This window comes from Notolepis coatsorum, assembly GCF_963971535.1.
Source record: "Notolepis coatsorum genome assembly, chromosome: 6".
NCBI lineage: Eukaryota > Metazoa > Chordata > Actinopteri > Aulopiformes > Paralepididae > Notolepis > Notolepis coatsorum.
Genome location: NC_140170.1, coordinates 161,990,466 through 162,007,603, shown reverse-complemented (window position 1 = coordinate 162,007,603; position 17,138 = coordinate 161,990,466). Strand labels below are relative to the sequence as shown.

The window sequence follows — 17,138 nt, the reverse complement described above, 5'->3', positions numbered from 1 at the left end:
TGTTCTTTTTATTTATTTTTTATTTTCTTTGTGTTTGTGATTTGTCTTGATGTGTGTTTGTGAAACTATAAAAGCTGAAAATAAAATATTATAAAGGATATTTTTTTGTGTGTTTCACGCCATATCCGGATCGCATGGGTAATTATGGGGCCAAATTTCCGTTCACAGTGCTTGATTGGTAGTTTAGTGTATGCTATGTCCTTCAGTCTATGTGGGGCTACTATGTTTTCTTCCAATTTTCTCCAGGATACTAATGCTTGGGGATCAAACCATGTTGTCAATGGTCTTAATGTGTATGCCTTAAAATAGTGGAAAAAATCTGGAAATGCCATGCCACCGTCTGCTTTATTTCTCTGTGCGTGGATCTTTTTATACGTGGTGGTTTGTTATTCCAAATAAATTTGTATGTGGAGGAGTGTAATCTTTTCCAGTAACCCTCTGGAGGGGGTAACGGTAGCATTGAACTGAAGAAGTTGATTCTAGGTAGTACATCCATCTTAACTATTGATATCCTTGCCTGTACTGAGTTTTTAAGTTTTGCCCACCTATCAAGGTCGTCTTTGATTTTGTTTTGTATTTTTGTGTAATTGTGCTTCACCGTTTGTCTTATGGTGGGGAATATTTCCACTCCCAAGCATCTAAAATGTTTTACCATAGGTATCTCACCTGGGAGGGTTATATCTTTTTTTGCAGGGGTGTTAAGTGGAACGAAAGCCGACTTCGGCCAATTTATTTTAAATCCCGATAAATCGCCAAAGTTCTCAATCAACTTGAGTAGATGAGGCAATGTGGTGTTGGGGCTTTGCATGAACAATATTACGTCGTCCGCATATAAACTAATTTTATGTTGTGTGCCCTTGGTTCTCAACTGACTTGTAAGTTGCCTAAACCAGTTTGTCAATTTTAAAAGCTCAGAGGACGGAACAGGTTTATTTGTTTATATTTTTTTATTGATAAGGAGATAGGGAAAGTTGGAAAAGGATGGATGGAGCAGGCGGTCGGGTGGCGTATAGCGGAGATTAGGCCCTGTGTATAGTATCTTTAATTGTACAATTTTGATATCTAACACATTTTGATATTTTACCATTCCTAAGTGCTGCTTCCCATTGTGTTTCAGACATAGGTATATATTATAATAATACTTTTGAGTTTTACAATCAATAGTCAATAGTCAATACACACAATTGTTAAGTGTGGGGGGAAATGGGGGTGTGGGGGAAAATGGGGGACCTTGATTGTGTGTATTGAGCTGTAATGTACCCATTCTGCAATCTGTTAATTAAAGTTTAAATAAACGCATTCATTCAAGATATCTGGCCTCGCGCGGATCTCACAGCTGTGCCCGCACAGTGCAATACTCCAATTCAGCCATTGGCAATTCAGCCATTGGGTGGGTGGCGCTGCTGAATGAAGGCCTGAGAGCACGGGGCCTGAGAGCGCCGTGCTCTGCGGCTCTGCAGTTGGATACTACAAGAAGCGGGGCAAGCGCGTGTATACCAAACCAAGCCGCATTTCTCGGAGACGCTCTCTGATTGACACTGACTGACGCTCTCTGATAGGCCACTGACGCGTTTGCCCAATCCGTGACGAGCTGTGTCTTTGCCCAACTCCACGTCAAACAGCCTGCAAACTACCTGGCGTTCTATCGCCATGCTCTAAGACAAACTCTAACCTTAACCAACTTCGAAAGAGTGCCTAAGCTTAACCGTCGAAAGAACTTGCCGTCACGCTCTAAGACAAACTCTAACCTTAACCAACCAAGAGTGCCTAAGCTTAACCAGTGTAGAAACAGGCGTCGGCCAATCAGAGAGCGTCTCCGAGAAATGCGGCTTGGTTTGGTATTCACGCGGGGCAAGCTGGTGACGTCAACAAAGCGCGACAGGTAGCAAGCGCCGCATTTTTGTTAGGCTGAAGAACTTTGCCAATTTTCTTTATCACCGCGGCATTCTTTTTTTTGGGGTGTGTACACTTTATATACATACGAGGCTATGTTACAGAAAATGTCAGCTGTGCTTTATAGTAGATGTGTGTGTGCGTTGGTCTAGGAACGTTATGTCTGTCAATTGTTTTTAGCTGCCGTTATCCTAGCCACTTGCTAACGTCGATTGGCTTAGCGTTACGATGCTAGCCAGGCCAAACAACCACACAACAGCGTATAATATAGATGAACGACAAGTGACAATAACCTAGCTGCAATTGCATTTGCTTACTTTTACGGCTGGTTTCAACGTTAACGTTCATTGCCTGACCAATTTGCTGCTAACAACGCGCTCATCATCCTAATTAGGTCAAATCAAACACGCTGAAACGTTCCTGGTAAAAACAACTCTTTTTGGGGTAACGTTCATATTAAAATACGATAGTTACACAACGAGGATTAACGTTAGGTTCTAAATGTGTTAACCAACGTACAGGTACTATATACCTGTATCTGTATGTCATAAATGTCATGCATGTTGTGTATGTCATAAATGTCTGTCTATGAATTGAAAATGGGGGACCCTGATGTAAACAAGACAAACGTCTTTCTCTGGTCTGCATCCCCTTAACAATTGTATGTATTGAGCCGTACTGTATTGTACCCATTCTGCAATCTGTTAAATAAAGTTTTCTTTCATTCACGTTAATAACGCAGTGTCCTTACTTCATACAGGCATAGGTTGATTGTAACACTCATCACCATGAGTTTATTTGGGGCGACCACCGGGTTTGGAACTGGAAGTACCGGTGTCTTTGGAAGCACGACGACAGATAGCCACAATCCAATGAAGGTATTTATCTATTTGCATGCCTTAAAACACGGACAAAGATTACCATGCCATATCACCAATAATTTCACCTGGCAGTTCTAGGGATGCATTGAGTACTATTTCAATGACTACCAGAGTTACGATTATATCTGATATTTTATTTACGTTAAAGGTGCTACAGATAACATTCAGCCACTAGATGTTACACTAGAGCACCAGCATGTAATTTATCCAATCGGTTGCATTCCACGTGGGGAAATGGATAGTAGGTAGGGGATACAAGCCTGCAACATGTAAACAACAACATTCATTTTGGACCCGCCAAAATATCTCACACACAGGGATCAGTATCAATACATCCTTGGAGGTCTGTGTGTGTTAGACCGTCGCTAGACCAGGGGTCAGCAACCTTTTTGACATGGAGTGCCTGTTTGAAATATAGTTGTAACTAGTGTGCCTCGACAATATTACATGCATCGTACATTTTCTTTCTCATAATCAGGTATTTTTAATGATAATTAAATTATTACATTCATTATTGTTATTGTTATTATTAACAATATTATTATGATGGTTGTATCAACCCTAAATCTGAGTTGGGGGGGGGGGGGGGGGGGGATGCAATGCAGACAAACAGCTGCATACAGTGCGACCTTTTCACTCACATTTGCCCTTTATTTTTGGACACTGTACGTGTGCTGTCATAGCTCTACCTACAGGCTACCTAATGGAGAACACCAGGAGAACACCAGGATGTGAATGGAGGGTGAATGTGAGGTATATCGTGTAAATAAGTTTTGATTGATCGCAAGACTAAACTGTAAAAAAATAAATAATAATAAGTTACCAGAACTTAAAAATATTGAGTTCAGTTACTGTGCATTAAGGTTTTCAGTTTTCAATCCATAATAAGTTAACAGAAAAATAAGTACACAACCGCATTATTTCAACCTAATAAAACTATGTTTATTGTCATTGTTTTAAGAACACAAGTTGACTTGGTAATACTCACATTTTGAGTAAAAAAAATGGCTTTAAAAGTTTTAACATGTGCAATGTTCAATGAAATAGAAAAATAAATAATAAAATGTGTTGATTAATCCCACTGGTCACAATGGTGACCGTAATAATGTTTTTGTTATAAGGCTCTGCAAATGTTACTGAATGATGTAGCAATGTATTTCCAGCTAAATTGAAATAATAAACAAATAAAGGGTCTCAATTAAAGATGTGGTAGTAAAAAGAACCTGTGGGAGGATTTCAACAAGATAAATGCGATAACTATTTCAAAGCAAAAAAAAAAAAAACCCAGACCATCAACAAATTAATCTTAACTATATTCATAGGACATACCTGACTCCTATAAGATTGAACAGAATGGGACTTAAACAAGACTCCAGATGCTCCTTATGTACAAATGGGGATGAGGGTACATTTATGCACATGTACTGGGATTGCCCACCAGTTAAGATATTCTGGAAAGAAGTGTCCCAGCAATTATCAAATTTCTTAATTCTGAATATACCTGTACACCCCTCTGTATTGCTGTTGAATGATGTTTTTGAGTTTGCAGTCCCTATACAGCTAAAGAGATTAGTTTTATCTGGTATCACAGCGGCTAAAAAGCTGATAGCATCACAATGGTTTCAACCGGAAAAAAATTGTCGGAAGGTTTGGATTCTTACATATCTCGATGTGATTTATCTAGAAATATCTACAGCAAGAATTTTAGGTGTCAGTGAATCCAAAATTGCAATGTGGTTAGAAGTGGTGGAGAGAATAAAAGCTAGCATATGAATTGTAGTGCCTGGTTAGGAGCGAATGATAATGGGTGGATTATCCAAGTGGGGGTCCGCGGGGGGGGGGAGCGAGCGATAGCATATGTGTGTAGGGTATTAGATAGCAAGTATTCGGTGTATATCTTGTATAATACATTTATTTAAATGGTGATTTCATTGGATGTATTGTGTACTGTTAATTAATGCTTGTATATCTAATTTTATGTTATGTTTATGTGTATGTTTATATATATATATTTTATTTTTATTTTTTTTATTAATACTGCTGCCCCCTGTGCCTATGAAATGCAGGCACGCGTGTCTAGGGTTGCCTACCCCTGCGCTAGACCAATGCTACTCAATTTAATCTCTGGGTGGGTGGTAAGGTTTTTATTTATATTTTGTATCCACTGACTGAACACTTTAACAGGTAGACACTGTTCTAAATGCAGTCTTGCAGGTCTTTCACTGCCACACTACAAAGGGTTAACCCTTTCACTACCACACTACAGACTGTTAACCTTCCACTACCACTCTACAGAAGGTTAACCTTTCACTACCACTACAGACGGTTAACCTTTCACTACCACACTACAGACGGTTAACCTTTCACTACCACACTACAGACGGTTAACCTTTCACTACCACACTACAGAAGGTTAATCTTTCACTATGTCTGTTGTAACGTCTTGTTACAACATGGATGTAAACAAACTCCTGGGACCAATGTGGCCATTGATGAATTCCATGTCAAAAGTGGCTATAGGGTGTTTATAACCTTGAACCATTCAAATGAACCAAATGGTTGTGAACCATTTTTTAATTTCTCTGTCAGGCTAATCGATATACAGTCTTATTAATTTCAATGGAATCTCACCATGTATATGCAAAGAATTGTGAGATAAATTGAAAATACAGTCTTTGTTGAGTCCCAGTGGAGACCTTTCAATGGGAGGCTTAACCAAGTGGTTCTCACTTCCTCTGTCACGTGAGCTACACAAGGCCCACCCAGCATTATTGTTGTTTTTACTGCTTTAAATCCAGAGAAGACAGGTTTGTTAGAGACTTGTCATGCCATCTCAAAACGGCGTCTGTGTAAAAGTCCCGCCCACTTAGGAGACAGGATCCGTTTCCATTTTCATCTCATTAGCTTATCAGCTTTTTAATTAGTTTCAACTTTCTTCCTTGATTGGTCTTGGGTTCCAGTACCTTGACTGCACTGTGCTTTGTGTTGCAGGATGTGGAGGTGACATCGCCACCAGATGATAGTATCAGCTGCCTGGCATTCAGTCCTCCCACTATGCCAGGGAATTTCCTTATCGGGGGATCCTGGGCTAATGATGTAAGTTATTGCCAACCTTATAACAATGTGTTGAAAAGGAGCTCAATATTGGAAGTGATAATGATTGATTGATTTCTGGTAGGGTGTTTGGTTCCAGTTGAAATATGAGAGTATGGTAAATGGTGCATTTATATATCCAAAGCGTATACAATTTTGTTCCTCACATTCACCCATTCACACTCACATTCTCACACCGACGGTGGAGGCAACCATGCAAGGTGCCAACCTGCTCATCGGGAGCATTTAGGGTATATAAGTGTCTTGCTCAAGGACACTTCGACACGCTGCCCGGGAGGAGCGGGAATCAAACTGGAAACCTTCAGATTACCAGACGGCCGCTCTACCTCCTGATCCAGTGTCACCCCCCCCCCCCCCCCCCCCACACACACCTTAAGAAAGACTTGTGCTCCACTGGAGATTATGACTGTAGTAAAGAGACTTCTGTGTTGCAGTATTACATTATAAATGCCATGTGTGATTGAGGGTGAGGAAGAATATCAATACAATATATAGCATCACAATACTTTCCCCACAGAAGATTGTATTGGTACGTTGATGCCATTGTGATATCTTTTATTTACATTTTGACGCTTTAAATAAATGATCTAGTCATTGAATAGTGCAATAGATATTTTGTCCATAATGGTTCAGCCCTGTGATCTGACCTCAGGTGCGTTGCTGGGAAGTGCAGGACAACGGACAGACGGTTCCCAAGGCGCAGCAGATGCACACTGGCCCGGTGCTGGATGTCTGCTGGAGTGATGTGAGACTCTTATCAAATGTCATATTGCCCCCCCCCCTCCTGTAATATGAATCTGCTATTGGCTGCAATGTACAATGTTCTCTGATGTGCTGATTCTGTTCAAGCAGGACGGCAGCAAAGTGTTCACAGCCTCCTGCGACAAGACGGCCAAGATGTGGGACCTGAACAGCAACCAGGCCATGCAGATTGCACAGGTACAATGAGGGCTGAGATGAAGTTTGATGAAGAAGAGTCACTTTAATAGGGCTGGGTTATATGACCAAAATGGTGCATTTATATAGCAGCTTTTATCCAAAGCGCTTTTGTTCCTCACATTCACCCTTTCATTCACACACTGTCACATCTCCTGAGCCATTGTTGCCCCACATAATGTATGACATACAGTATATCATGCCAGTTAGGGTACCTTATGTATACTGCACCTGTGTATACTTTACTTACTCATAGTATATATTCAGATTTTAAGTGTTATTGACCATATTTATTGTAACATATAATATAACTGATGTGGCATACAGACTAGGGCTGTCGTGGTAACCGCATCACTGCAATACCGTGGCGTGTCAAGGTGTGGATGGAGAACAAACAACCGCTGTTGTTTAAAAATAAATCTAAGTTTTATAAAACATTTGAATTATTAACACATTGGTCGCCAAAATCGCTTTTCAGCGTTATTGCCCGCCATGCGTTGACCGCCAACATCGCTGTACAGCGTTTTTGAGATCAATATTTTATTTTTTTCCGCCATGGCATTCATAATTCATCCACCCAACCTCCGGTGCCCTAGCGGGACCCTAGATGGGACTGCAACGGCTCAATACCGCCGCCTGGTGGATGGTCGGGCGAGTTACACACTCAAAAACCGGAAGTTGTCATCGGTGCGTAGAGGAAATTCCTCCGGCAGTCACATCTCGCTACGGGACTCCTGACAGACACTATAGTACATATGGATCGCTGCCATAACGCAATAATCTATATGATTTCGCCGTTTATTGCGCCATACAAACCGGAAATGGATCTAGGCGATCGGCGTCGAATAATTGGGATCTTTCTCCGCCAGTCTCATCGGCCCACGGTAAGAGAACAGTAATGTTATTTTCAACCCGATTGTGCATTTCCTTGTTTGCAAACAGTCTGGTCAATATATCCACCCATACTACATAAAGCCGTTACTGATGATCAAGGAATTATAAACGACCCCCCCCCCCCCATTTCCTCCACGTATGATGAAGCATAATGTATACCGATCATATACATTTGAATTTTTTAATATAGCGTGTATGGGAAAGAAACGCCAATCTATCATATGCGTCCGGGCCTATAACTACTGTTTTTGGAATTACAGCAGAAAAGATTAAAAACATACTTATATTCTAGAAGGTATCAACACAACAATGTATGAATGAAAAAGTATAACGTTCCCACATCCTGAACGATAGATAATCGATATTGAATGGGCTATAGTAATGTCAATATAGCAATACAATTAAAAAAGTTATAGCCCTGCAAATAAGGTAAACATCTCCATAGGCTTTTAACGGTGGCAGAGAGTGGTATAAGATGGGCAAAATGCCCGGCGGTCAATGTGTTAAAGGGGAACTCTTTTACTATTTCTTTCACTATTTGGGCAATTTTACACAATTCCTGTGAGTTTATGGAACATATCTAAGTTTTTTTCCCAAATTTTTATTTTTATTTTTTTTAAATCAAGTACTCAAAAACAGCATTTTCTACCTCAAAATGTTAAGCCGTTTTGAGGCTGGGCTCCACCCATACTCTGAATGCGATTTGAGTGACAGAGAGAGAGGGAGAGACATTGACGCGCAGGGGCCAAGCGGTCTCTCTTAATGAGTAATACAGGTGGCTGGCAGTTGGCTACAAGCATAGATGCATAGCTGGCAGTTGGCTACAAGCATAGATGCATAGCTGGCAGTTCACTACAAGCATAGATGCATAGCTGGCAGTTGGCTACAAGCATAGATGGGGCGGGCGTTATTATTCAGATGAGAAACCTCTGACGTCACAGATACGCTACATTTCAGATGACTCACTTGAGTGAGGGACAATATTGTGAGATGAGAATTGGAAGAATGTGCCAAATTGAGAATTAGAGACATAGATCCTATTAATATAAGTCCACATAGCTAGAAAAGAATGCTAAACACAGGAAAAGGCCATTTATAAGATGGTTCCCCTTTAAATTAATCATATTCGCTGTGTAGCCCATTTGGTTTAATCATATGAATAAACTCATAATGAAAACAACACTTTAGGGCTATAATGAGTGTTTTCACATGGATAATTTATCCTATTTTCATGGTCCATCCGTGAGCGCATTTTCCCATTAACGGACCATGTATTTGTTTCCTCAATCAAAAGGTTTATTTCCTCAGCAGCGACATATTTTCATTCTTGCAACATTGCATGGCATATGAAACATAGAAATGTAGAGGCCTAGATGTAACTGAGGGGTACAATTCCCTGACTGTATTGATAAGTATGGTATCATTAAACCACTACCGCTTTATGTACTTTAACTACTGGCCATACAGTACACGATATCTAAATATGATGAACACTTTCCACAATGAAATCGGTTCCAGTCAAAGGTAATAATCAAATATTTAATGGAGCAAAAGGTACATAGAATATTTATCTTACATTTATCATTTGAATGCACTTGTAAGGCAAATGAGTACTCGTAGGCAAATCAACACTGAATGTCCAATCTCTGGTTACGCAGGAAGCAAGTATACAACCTGGCTCTTAGGGAATTATATCTATGGTACACTTAATGATATAGCGGGATATTCTGGAGGGGGTCCTCCCGGTTGTAAGCCGGTAGGGGGGGTAGGAGAGCCGTCGGTAGTAGACCGTCTGGTCAACGATATCTATGGAGACTTCAAGTACAGAAGACAGTGCAATAGACTCTTGATCCGCAGATGAATACACCTTGGTTCTCTTGTAGGCTGTAGCTCCACAATGAAGAAGAAGCTAGGCGACCTCAGTCTCTCTGAGCGCCGACTCAACTTGACTCCTCTCGGGGGTAAATCCAACACTCACAGGCGTCGGCGATTATCCGCTCCACAAATCACAGTACCAAAGCAAATATATATTCCAGCCGCATAGGGCTCAGCAGTCGTCGGGTAGGTAATCCAGTGCACATGTCCCTCGGTCCTCGCCTAGATCTCCTCGGATGAAAGCGCCATGTGGTCGGCCCAACCTGGATAAGACTCTAGATAACACGAGGAAGCGTTGGAGATGCTGGTCACTTTAGAACTCTAACCGCACGATGCACCATACACGATAGACTATTATTACTTGATAGAAATACGTCGCACTCGACGGTACAGTGCCAAACTCTGACAATTCAGTTATTAATTCGCACGAGGTCTCAATGCTATTCTAAGGCCAAACAGGCCATACTTCACCGCACGTCGTATCGTGGGTGAGGCTTCACGTTCTGTTACTAAGTTGGGAAGAAGGGTAAGGGACTTCTACATTTACTTGCGCCATATTTATATGCACGGTGAACAAATAGTGCCACTCTCATTTCGGTAGCTGTATCCCTGAGCGGAGCCGGGGCTAGTACGGACATGTCTCGTCGGTACCTTTGAACTTGACGCCAGGGGCTGGTCCCCTGGCGCCTGGTCCTTTGTTCAATAAGAGAATGAACCATTATGGGCTATAGTAGGCTAAAGGGATATTCCGTGCATATGTACAAGGAATATACAAGGGATATCAAACGACATACAAATACTATTCAATATATATCCATAAATAAATATATATATTCGGTTTAATCTGATCCTTCGTAACAGCCGCCCCCTAATTAGTCCCACCTAATTAGCTAAGCAGAGACAGATTAACCGCACTGTCCACTACTCAATGTCCGCTGTGAGGGTCAGTCAGTTCACAAAGTCATGGGGTCATGGTCGTCATCGATAGTATCGGGGAGCCTTGGCAGTTCTATTAGCCTCGCCACGGGTCGGGTGTAGGTCCGCCCTTGGACGAGCACTTCAGCTGCTCGGACCTTTCCATCGGCACCGGTGATCACTTTGCTTACGCGGCCAGCCGGCCACATAGCTCGGGGTAGTGACTGGTCGATAATCATGACGACTGTTCCTTCTGTCAAATTGTCTCTCTCTTTCACCCATTTCTGGCGGGTCTGTAGAGACGGTAGGTAGTGGAGTAGGAAGCTGTTCCAAAACTTGTCAGCCAATACTTGACTGTACCTCCACATTCTTCGGCCGTTCGCTTCTTCAGGCCTGTACATTGTCTGGGGTAGCGCAGGGTCCAGCCGCCCCATCAAGAGTGTGTTGGGGGTGACTGGGTCGACATCTGCTACATCACTTGAGACGTAACCGAGGGGCTTTGAGTTCAATACTCCCTCGATCTCCGTGAGGACTGTCATTAAGACTTCTTCCGCCACGGTCTGGGCCCCAAGCACGGCGTACAGGGCTGTCTTTATAGAACGTACTTCTTGTTCCCAAGTTCCACCGAAGTGAGGTGCGTTGGGGGGAATAAACTGGAAGTCAATCTGGGATGGAGCGAGGTGGGTCTTAAGTTCTGGGCCCATAGCTTGGAAGCTCTCTCTCAGCTCTCTTTCTCCGCCTTTGAAGTTTGTCCCGTGATCAGACAATAATGTAGACGGTTTTCCTTTCCGTGATGTGAATCTTCGGAAGGCCATAAGGAATGAGTCTGTGCTCATGGTTGGAAGGAGTTCGATATGTATCGCTCTGGTGGTCATGCATTTGAATACAATACCCCACCGCTTCTCGGTTCCTCTTCCTTTCTTTATATACAGCGGGCCGAAACAGTCCATACCGGTGGAGTGAAAAGGCTTGTCGCCGAGTCGGAGGCGACAGGGAGGTAGGTCAGCCATCCGGGGTATACTGGGCTGGGCTCGCCACTTACGACAGTCTAGACAGGTTCGCTGGAAGCGCCGCACTGCTTCTCTCCCTTGCAGTATCCAATAACGACGTCTGATCTCCGCGAAGACTCTCTCTGCCCCTGCTTGGTGCACATCCTCGTCGTATTTCTTTATGATCAGCTCTGTGACCTTGTGTCGGCTGTTCAAGACTATCGGGTACTTGACGTCATCCGGTAAGTCTGGGGCTCTCCGCAGACGACCACCCACTCTGATGAGACTATGGGCGTCGCTCTCGGGGGCTAGGTGGAGCAGTCTGCTGTCTGATGGGACAGGCTTTGCTCCCTGTAGACAGTCTAGCTCATCGGGGAACGAGTCTCTCTGGGCTCGTTGTAGTAGAAGAAGTTCTGCTTCTTCGTAGTCAGCTGCTGAAATGTCAGTTGTGGGCTGAATTTCTGGGTGGTGCCACAGAAATGTCTTTAGCTGCGCACTCTGTAGGGTGAGGCAATCGTCTATGTCGGGGTCTGTGGAGACGAGTGTGTTCAATCCACAGAACATAGGTTTCTTGTTTTCGGCCTCCTCTTTACTCGCCTCCCGTGGGGTGGGTGTAGGCCACTCTTCTTCGGGGAGCTTGAGAAACTCTGGTCCGTCACTGTAGAGGTTGTGACGGGTGAGGTCATCCAGGGACATTCCCCGGGTGATGACGTCAGCTGGGTTGTGTTTGGTGTCCACATACCTCCAGCTCGCTACTTCTGTTAACTCTTGAATCTCGGTGACTCTGACTCCCACGAAGACCTTGTATCTACACGAATCAGACCGGATCCATGTGAGTACTGTCGTGGAGTCTGACCACAAGATTGTTCTTTGCACCGGGATGGTGAGTTCACGTTGGATTAACGTGGCGAGCTGCGCTCCTGCTAGGGCTGCGCAGAGCTCTAGACGCGGGATAGATTGTTGCTTTCGTGGGGCTATTCTTGAGCGAGCCAGGATGAAAGCAGTATGTATTTCTCCTCCCTCCTCTCGGGCACGCAAGTAGGCCACTGAACCGTAGGCTACTTCGGAGGCGTCGCTGAATACGTGCAGGTCGATCTTGCATGTCTCTGGCCTCACTGTGGGTGGGAAGTAGCTGCGGCGTATATTAACACCTGGGAGTGAGCGGAGTTCCGTCTCCCACTCTCCATGTGGATGCAAGGTGTTCGGGTATGGGATCGTCCCAGCCCTGGTCCTTGTCCCATAGCGCTCTTACAATCATCTTTGCCCTGGTGGTGTAAGGTAGAATACATCCCAACGGGTCATATTGTCTGGCGAGTGTTCTGTATACACTCCGTCTGGTGGTCGGTATTGCCGTCGACCTTCCCTGCTCCTTGGTCAGGGGTTTGTGTCTATAATGGAGCGAGTCTGTTTTGAAGCGCCAGACTAGTCCTAGTGTCATTTCTTGGGCTTCTCCTGGGATGGTCGCCATCCAGGTGTCGCTGCTCGCTGCCTTGTCCTCGGGGGAGAGGCTGCGCAGTACTTGCGGGTCGCTGCTGGCCCACTGCCTGAGATCAAAGCCGCCTTTGATCAGGGAGGCGCGGAGCTTGAGTAGAAGAGCCTCGGCTTCTTCTGGCGTCGAGACGCTTTGTAAACAGTTGTCCACGTAGAAACTATTTGTCACACTTTGTCGGACCTCTTCATCTGCTGCTGGGTCCTCTGCGACGTGTTTTTGTAGTGCAAACGTAGCACAGCATGGGCTGCATGTGGTTCCGAAAGGGAGGACTTCCCACTGATAGATGGCTGGGTGCTCATCTCCGATCCTCTCTCTCCATAGGAACCGCAGCAGGGGCTTGTCCTCCTCCACTAGTCTCACCTGCAGGAACATCCCTTTGATGTCTCCGCTGATAGCCACCTTGTCCTGGCGGAAGCGTAGTAGCACGCCTAGTAGAGAGGGGCCGAGTGTTGGGCCGGCCAAGAGCTCTTTATTCAGATTTTGTGATCCGATCTGGTAGCTGCAGTTAAACACAATACGATCCTTGCCGTTGTGGTGGACCTTGTGGTGCGGCACGTACCATGATTCGGTCGTCTGATCAGCCTCTTTAATGTCAATTTTCTTTATGTGTCCCGCTGTGATTAGCTTGTTAATCTCAGCGCGGTACACAGCCTCTTGAGCGGGGTCTTTGGCTAGGCGCCGCTCTGTGTTCAATAGATACCGCTCCGTCGCCTCTTTTGTGGCGTGAAAGGTGGGCATTCCCTCTCGCCTCAGGAGTGGAGTTGCGTATCTCATCACTCCGTTGACTGTGACTCTCTTTGTCCCTTGCTCGAGGAGGGTTATAGCGTAAATATCTTCCTTAGAACGAATGTCTTTCTTTTCGTTCTTAAAGGGCATTGTCTCTAGTGTCCATAGCCTCTCGACATGCTGCAGGAGTGTGGTGTCTTCTTCTGTCGCTCCGGAGTGGAGGCAGCTAGTGGCTGCTGTTCGGTTAAGAGACTTGGCGAGGGGGCCTTGTAATGTCCATCCTAGGCGGGTCTCGACTGCTGCAGGACAACCTCTGGGTCCTGTATGGACCCGGTCTATCGGGACTATGAGGTCTGCATGGTCGGAGCCTATCAGCAGGGTCGGGGTGGCACCGTCTATGAGCGGGATAGGGAGTTGACGCAGGTGCACATATTTATCCATCAGCTTGGCGATGGGGTAGGTGTACTGCGATAGTCCTATTTCTTGGCTGGTGAAAGCATTAGTAATCCTATACCGTCTCTCTGGCTGCCCGCTTGCTGCGATAGTGAAGGAGACATTCTCGCCCTTTATCGTCTTTAGATCTCTTCTTATTGTCCAAATCGTCATCTGGTTCTCGCTCCCCCGCAGCCCCAGCTGGGCCGCAGCGGACGCGAGGAGAAGGGTCTTCTCTGACCCGTCATCAAGGACGGCGTAAGTGTCCATGACCTTATCTTGGTAACTCAGTGTTACGCGGACCACCTTTAAGAGCACCTGGGCGCCGCTGCTGCTAGCGGGGTCAATGTACATAACACTTGCCTTTGTGCTGCTGGATGGTGCAGGCTTTCTTCTGTTACTGTCGTGTAGGACATCTAGGTGGGCTCCGTCACACCGACTACACCTCTTCTTGAGGCGGCACTCGGCTGCCATGTGACTGCGCGCACATCGGTAACAGCGCCTGTTGGACTTTATCCAGTGACTCACTTCTTCAGCGGTCATCTTCTTGAACAGGTCACATTGTGACAACCAGTGTTCCTTCTCGCAGTACGGGCACACCATCTTCCACTTCTCTTTCATCGAGGGGGTACTGTGGTTCTTGCTGCTCGGTACTGATTCTGATTGGTGCATGACAGTCACCGATCTTCGGCCATCGTTTGCTCTCCTAGGTCCCTCTCTGGAGCTTGGTGTGCTCCGCACTAACGTATCCAGCCGTAGGCTGCTGACTTCTCTCGCCAGGAAGTCGGCTAGGTCTAGGAGGGATGGCTCGGGACCGTTAGGATCACGGTGGTCTCTTTGCCGCCTGAAGCGCTCCTGTCGGGCGGGCGGCAGCTTCTCTAAAATCCTCTCGACGTTCGAGTTTGCGTATAGTTCATGCATACCCTTTTCTCGTTGCGCCCCCAGCATCCCTACCAGGGATTGTACTTTGATAGACAGGTCGTCTAGTGAGCGATTGTCTGTTGCTGGGGGTAGGCGGTCAATATGCCTTATCTCTTGTATTACGTAATCCCATATACGTCCATATCTTTGGTCTAGTGCTGCTAGAGCCGCTGTGTATGGGGTAGTAGAGGTGGCATAGGCCAGCGCTATGTTGTGCGCTTTGGGCACTTTCAGGTGCTTCAATAGGATAGCATACTTGTGGCGTTCATCAGCTACATCCACCATCATTGTCTCTAAGCACATCCGTAGCTCCGTGTACTAGGGCTGGGCGATATGACGATATTATATAAATATCGGGTACAGTTCATTAACGATACACTTTTTAAACGTATCGTGGATATCGTGATGTTTTGCCCAAGAGGCTTGTGTTGCGTCAATCTGGTCCACACGTTGACACTTTTGAACAGCGCCGCCCCACACACACACTACTGCATCAAAAGTTACTACTTATGATAACAAAGGCATTCGTTTTGTGGCATTGACGTTATATAGTTACACTTTCAATAACATCAGCGTATTTACATAGCAACGACCGAGGTCGACCTAGATATAGCAAGCATTAGTCGTTCATATCTCAGCCCGTGCTGACTCAGTTGTGCCCATTCTGCGGTCTGTTAATAAAGTTTTCAATCAGACAGATGTATGGAAAGGCTTTTATTATAACATCCGTTGCAGTAAAATCATTATGCCTCCAGTCGTTTAGTCCTTCTGCGGAGCTAAAAGCTAAACGTCGGCCGCGGCGAGCTACCGCTGCCATTGTTATTGTCATTGAGCTCTCCAATGGCGGAAGTAAAAAATGAATACGCGCTTGCCGATTGGTGCTAAGAACAGCAGGGCTGGTGCAAGCGATGTGACGTAATTGGCAGACGCGACTGTCAATCAAAATGATTCTGTTTGCCGACTGAATGAATGAGAACGTTATTAACAGATTGCAGCATGGGTACAATACAGTACAGCTCAATACAACAACAGTCAACAGCGGACTGGAGGATGCAGACCAGAGAAAGACTTTCGTCTTGTTTACATCAGGGTCCCCCATTTTCAATTCATCATATTTCATATCTAAATCATATAATATCTCATTGCTAAATATATGCAATATATAATCTAATAATCCAAGAATCTAAATCTAATATATAATATAAAAATGCTAAATGCATGGGTATTTTATTTTGTCTTTAATGTTAGCTTGCAAACTCAAATACTGTCTTGGTAAGCCTCATAATGAATTTTGGGGAAAAAAAGAAAAACATCGTGATGTGTATCGTGTATCGCCGAAAGGTCAGAAAATATCGTGATATCATATTTAGGCCATATCGCCCAGCCCTACCGTGTACTGTGCTCGGTTCTCATGGGTGAAGTCTGGCACATCGGTGAGCGTTGGAAGAGAGGCCTCCTAGGCGAGTCTCCTCTTACGCCTCTCGGTGGGCTGGTACCGGCAGGGTACCATGGCCCGCTGGTCCAGGTGCTATTCCTCGGGACTGGTCGTGCGTCATGCTCACCCGTGAATAGAGTCGGGGGTCTGTAGCGCAGAGCCGCGGGGGTATAGCCTGGGCTGTACTGGACCTCCTGGTCCTGTGGAGTACTGTGCTGCTGTCGGGCTTGACTCTCCTCCTCTCCCTCTTCTTCCTCTGTCAGGTCATCTAGATCCTGTAGTCGTCTATTTAGCCTCTCCGCGGTGTACGCCGTTCCTTCCTTGTAGCTGGGTCTCACTGGGACCGGTCGGGGAAGGGGTTCGGAGGGGGGTATAGGCTCTCTCTGGTGGTCGAGTTCAGGGTCGCTTGATCGGTTAGGGGAGGGTGCCCTTGACCCGTGTCTTGACGAGGCCCTGGAACCCCTTGTGGAGGGAGGGGGTGTTGCCCTGGCGATCAGCTGCTCCATTAGCTGCGCTTGTAGTCTGTCGCGCTCGGCTTCGCGCTTGGTGAGATCTGCTTCTCTTTGGGCACCGGCAGCGGCACGCTGGGTGTCGGCCCGGTCTCTTGCCATATTCTCTTCCGTCTGAAGGCGTCT

General features: G+C 45.4%; 1 protein-coding gene across 3 annotated transcripts in view; it reads left to right on the top strand.

Moving 5' to 3' along the window:
* Positions 1-1,869: 1,869 nt before the first annotated feature.
* Positions 1,870-17,138, top strand: part of rae1 (ribonucleic acid export 1) — a gene marked incomplete at its 3' end in the record, with an annotated part of 40,627 nt that continues 25,358 nt past the window's right edge. For 2 of the 3 annotated variants that reach the window (XM_084317199.1, XM_084317198.1), the window contains exons 1-5: positions 1,870-1,959; positions 2,654-2,771; positions 5,766-5,870; positions 6,541-6,633; positions 6,741-6,827. In XM_084317199.1, the coding sequence (XP_084173325.1) occupies positions 2,682-2,771; positions 5,766-5,870; positions 6,541-6,633; positions 6,741-6,827 (375 nt within the window). In that variant the 5' untranslated portion in view covers positions 1,870-1,959; positions 2,654-2,681. Of the gene's footprint in view, positions 1,960-2,653; positions 2,772-3,479; positions 3,528-5,765; positions 5,871-6,540; positions 6,634-6,740; positions 6,828-17,138 lie in introns of those variants that run through there. The other variant, XM_084317200.1, reaches the window with a different exon arrangement.